This window comes from Solanum tuberosum, unplaced genomic scaffold (genome assembly GCF_000226075.1).
Source record: "Solanum tuberosum cultivar DM 1-3 516 R44 unplaced genomic scaffold, SolTub_3.0 scf00678, whole genome shotgun sequence".
Taxonomy (NCBI): domain Eukaryota; kingdom Viridiplantae; phylum Streptophyta; class Magnoliopsida; order Solanales; family Solanaceae; genus Solanum; species Solanum tuberosum.
In genome coordinates, this window is record NW_006239614.1 from 81411 (window position 1) to 86979 (window position 5569).

Below are 5569 nucleotides of genomic sequence, written 5' to 3' on the forward strand. Positions count from 1 at the left end.
GATTGAGACAGGTGATGTGTAATACTATGATGTGGTCGTGATATGGTTGTGATTGAGACAAATGATGTGTAATATTATGATGTGATCGTGATATGATTGTGATTGATGACATGTGCATATTCATTATTCATCCCATGTGTGAACTATCTGTTGCATGAGTTCTGAGACACTGATATGAGGATGGATGGATATGAGACACAGTTGAGACTAGCTCCGGCTAGAGATATATGAGATGGACTAGCTCCGGCTAGCGATTTGGATGCCGATGGGATCTGGTTCCGGCGGTGATACATGGTCCATGTGTGGCCCCCATGGGTTCTGATTTGAGTATTCAGCGCGGTCTGATTACGTCAACAGATGTGTATCTTAGGACAGACATGCATCACGACTACATGACATCATTATTGCATTTGCATCGCATTTGACTTCATCTTTGTTTGTGGTGTGTGGATTTTACCTACTTGCTCCTCTTCATGTGATATATGATCTATTTGCTCTTATATGAGGATATGAGGTTGATGTTGAGATACTGTTGGATATATCTGTTGATTATGAATTGTGTAGTATAGGTTGTTGGTTCGCTGTTAGAATGAAGTTTTAGTGGTTCGGTTGGGATTGAAAGGAGTTGTTTGTAGCTGCTAGTTTAGCTTAGTTTAGTGTTACTTGCGAGTACCTGTTGCTTTTGGTACTCACCCTTGCTTCTACACAGTTGTGTAGGTTGACAGCTCTATCAGATCCGGCTTATTACTCATCTTCAGATTAGAGCTTCCAGACTTACTTGAGAGGTAGCGGTTCATTCCAGACGTGCCCTCAAGTTATCTATATTTACTGTTCTGTTCTATTCTAGAACTTTACTATGAGACTTGTATATTTTATTCAGATTCTGTATTAGAGGTTTGTACATGTGACAACCAATTCTGGGGTTATGTTGAGTTTATTTAAAGACTTCCGTTTATCTTTCTATCTTATTCTTGTTTATAAATTCTGTATCGTCGGGTTTTTGGGTGTTAGGCTGACGTGTCCGGTGGGGTTTGGGAACGTGCCATCACATCTGGTTTTGGGTTGTGACATTAAATCTGATAACTCTCATATAAATGAACTCTTATGGCATGCTAGACTAGGACATGTACCTTTTGTAAAGATGAAAAGTATTCCAACTATACCTATTCCTTTCTCCACAAAACAGCCTTTCATTTGTGCCATATGCCCTATGGCTATACAATCTAGCATGTCATTCCCAGAAAGCACAACCACCACTAGTAAAGTTTTTGAGCTGCTTCACGTTGACCTATGGGGACCATATCACATCCCTACTTATGATGGTTATCACTATTTCTTGACCATGGTAGATGACTTCACTAGATCAACTTGGACACAACTACTAAGGTGTAAAAGTAATGCCCTACAAACTATTAAGACTTTCATATCTCTTGTAGAGAATCAAATCCAGACCAAATTGAAAACTATCAGGTCTGATAATGGTTTGGAATTCACTTCTACTGAGGTCACTCATTTTTTCCAAACAAAGGGAATAATACATAAAAAAATCTTGTCCATATACACCCCAACAAAATGGCATAGCTGAAAGAAAACACAAATACCTCCTTGAGACAGCAAGAGCCCTCTTATTTCAGTCTAAATTACCCATGAGGTACTGGGGAGAATGTGTACTAACAGCCACATACCTCATCAACAGGCTGCCTTCTAAACCTTTAAACAATAAAACTCCCTATGAACTGTTATACCATACATCACCCACATACTCTCATCTAAGAAGTTTTGGATGCCTATGCTTTCCAACTACTTTGAAAACTCACAAGGACAAGTTTGCACCAAGAGAAACACCACATATATTTGTTGGATATCCATTAAATACAAAGGGATACAAGGTATTAGATCTAGCAACCAAGAGAGTTCATGTGTCTAGGGATGTTATCTTTCATGAATCTGTGTTTCCTTTTGTACTTGTTCCTGATGGTTCCAGTTTTCCTTCTGTTTTAAAACTTCTAGTTTATCACTCAAATACTTCTACTTATAATCCAAATTTAACAAACATGTTTTTTGATGATGAATTACTGGACACTAACACATCACATACAGTCACTACAAATCAAATAATCAACAATACTGATGAAAACACAGCCTCACCTGCAGACCATGATATTCATCCACCCACCACCACATCTTGTGATGTTTATACCTGCCCTTAGAAGGACAACTAGATCACTTGACACTCCCACTTACTTGAAGGAATACAATTACAGTCTTCCTAACCTGCATTCTTCCATAAGCACTTCAGTCCACACCATTCCCTCACCTCTTTTGTATCCAACCATGACAGTGTTTGCTTCACAACTTTATGTTCTGATAGTCAACAGTTAATTGAAAACATATCACATGACTGTGAACCTTCCTCATATGAAGAAGCAATCTCACATCCTGTCTGGCAAAAGACAATGACACAAGAATTTGAAGCATTGTATGCAAATAACACTTGGGAACTGGTCCCCTTACCCAAAGGAAATAATGTTATTGGTTGTAAATGGGTCTACAAAATCAAACACAAGGCAGATGGTAGTGTGGAGAGGTTCAAGGCAAGGCTAGTGGTTAAGGGGTACACTCAACAAGCTGGAATAGACTATCATGAGACCTTTTCTCATGTGGTCAAGATGACCACTGTTAGGACTCTCATAACCTTGGCTGTTAAGAGGAGGTGGAGTCTTTATCAATTGGATGTCAATAATGCTTTCCTTCATGGTGATTTGAATGAGGAAATGTATATGACATTGCCACAAGGTCTTACAGTGAATAGTCAAAATATGGTGTGCAGATTGATGAAATCATTGTATGGCTTGAAGCAGGCCAGTAGACAATGGTATGACAAATTGGACAACAGTCTTTGTTCAAGAGGGTACATACATTTAGATAGTGACTACTCACTGTTCTTAAGAGAAAGGGATATTCTTTAGTGTTTGTTGCCATATATGTAGATGATGTGATCTTAACTGGAACTGACTTGGAGGAAATCAACTCTTTGAAATACTTTTTACACGATCAGTTCAAGATAAAAGATCTAGGTAGATTGCATCACTTCTTGGGGTTAGAAATATTGTACATGCCTGATGGAGTTCTTATTTCACAAAGGAAATTCACCATTGACCTCTTGAAGAAGTTTGACTATTTTAACTGTAAAATTGCAACCTCATCGCTTGATGTAAGGATCCTAAAAATGAACTAGGTGAACTAGATCCTCTCATGTGTTTTGATGGTTGGTTATGTGGTGTTTATGGTCTAAGTTAGTGTGTTTTGTGTGTTGTGGGTGAATTTGATGTGTCGTTTGAGGTGTGAAGCATGTGGGGATGACCCTAGGGGTTTGAACATGGGTTTCGGGGTTTAAACGTGCGGGTACAACTACCTCCAAGGACCCACGAGGGACTCTTGAGGAAGACCCCATCCTTAGCCTTGAAGCTGCCTAGGCAATGGCAAACGATGACCCAAGTTGACGACCAGTCAACTACCTGACAGCCCGTCAACCATGGGCGTCAACCAGGCCTTGAAGCTCTGCATGTTGGTGAGCTGCAGTCACAAATGACGGACCCCATTGACGGGGCGTCACTCAGTTGATGGTCTGTCGTTTGTGGGCGTCAAACGTGACTGTAATCTGCAGAATTTTCTACCAACTTAGGGGTGAGTTGGTAAATTCACCCCTAGTTCTAATAAGTGTATTGAAGAATATTATGTATTTTTAGGTATTTTAAGTATATTTAAACATTTAAAGTCTATTTTAAAGTCATTCTCCTAAATTCAAAACCCTCCCTCTCTCAAAACTCTCTCAAAACCCCATGGAAGCTCAAGATGAAAGATGGAGCTAGGGTTGATGGTGGCTACTGATTTCTTCTTCAATTTCGTTTGGTTATTGATGATTAAGGTATGAGAATCATTTATCCTTGATTATTCTTTCTTTCAAGGAGCCCAATCAAAAGGTTTTCAAGGTTTTTCAAATACGTAAAACTCAATTTCAAATTCTAAGCATGGGTTCTTGCATTAAATGATTTTAAATGATGTTTTATGTTGTTATCAATGATTATTGATGGTTTTAATAAAGAAATCTTCATGAACCCATGTCTTCTCAAATTCTTTAAATTTGGCCTAAAGTGGGTCTATTGATTTTGAGTAATTGATGAAGGATTATTGAGTGGTTTGATGTGGGTTGTTCTTATATGATCTGAGCAATGTTGAATTGCTGGAAATTGTTATTGAATTGTATAATGCGAGGTAGTAGCCTTGAATGGTTATAAATTGCGATTTAGCATTTATATTGGTTATTGGTTATTGGTTAGCTTAGCTTGTATTGTTGAATGTTGTTATTATCATTGTTATTGTATTGTTAATTGTTGAAATATGAGGATGATGAAGATAGCTATGGAAAGAGGATAAGTTGACCTAACTTGTTGAATATTGTATAATTGGCATGGAATTGAGTATTGTGGCTTATAGCCTTTGAAAGGTGGTAAGATGGCTTGATCTATTAATATTGTTATAATTGCTTCTTAGGTTGGATTCACCTTTGGTGGAAGTGTTGCTTGTTGCTTTTGAATTATGATTGTGGCAATGAAGGGCATTATAAGAGTATTGTTGTATTGTTGTGTTATTATATATAAATGAGTCTATATGTAAAGTCCTATATGTAAACCTTTATGTGAAGCTATATGTGAGGATATGATGTGAATGAGTTTATGTGATCTTGTGATGATCCTATGTAAAGTGGATAGCATTGTGATCTAAAGTATGATTTCTCATGATGTATATATGTGATGATGTTGGATTGTGAAGTGTCCTCAGATGATAATGATGTGACTTGATTAGTAGCCTAAAGTGTCTCTTCTTGTTACTTAAAGTCTTGAACGCATGAATGTGTGAAGTGGGCTAGAACTAAGAAATGGTGCCCTTTCTATAAATGCTAAAAGAGGAATTCTAGGCCAAGACTTGTATCGGAAGAACTAAGAAATGGTGCCCTTTCATCAGTCTAGCTTTCCTAAATAAATGAATAACCTTGAAGGATGGGCCTTAGGGCGATGTTCCCTTCTTGAGTGAAATGATAGACTTAGACATGGATGGAGCTGGAACGGCATGAGAATCCTTATCTAAGAAATTTAAATGAGCTATCCTTATGAACCTTGATTGGCTATGACTAAGAAATGGGGCCTTTCTTGCGAAGAGGTACTATGAGTTGGTTGAATTTGAAAAGGAACCCTCTCTAAGTACACACTTGATTGAATATTGTATGGGAAATAAGGTTAGCACCGAGTGGATGTGGCCCTTCTACGGTGTGGGGTCTTATGACATCGGATTCCATGCATTGCTAGTATGGTCTATGTCGGTTGATGCCTATATTCCCATCATATGGTATGTGCACTCTAGCTATTGGATATGTTCTATAAAGTGTAGGTAGTAGTATGGGATGCTACCTACACATGGCACGAGTAGGCTTTGAAGATACTAAAGTGAGTTCCCTAAGTCTAACGACTATTATGTGAAAGTCCCCTTATGTGCTTGAATGTCTCCAAAA

General features: G+C 38.2%; 1 protein-coding gene across 1 annotated transcript in view; it reads left to right on the forward strand.

The window, feature by feature from the left end:
* The first annotated feature begins 2456 nt into the window (after positions 1–2456).
* The window catches only part of LOC107058909 (flavonol synthase/flavanone 3-hydroxylase-like), a 6279-nt gene continuing 3166 nt past the window's right edge, over positions 2457–5569 (forward strand). Inside the window, exon 1 of the mRNA XM_015305149.1 lies at positions 2457–2911. Coding sequence (XP_015160635.1) covers positions 2457–2911 — 455 coding nt within the window. The remainder of the gene's footprint in view (positions 2912–5569) is intronic.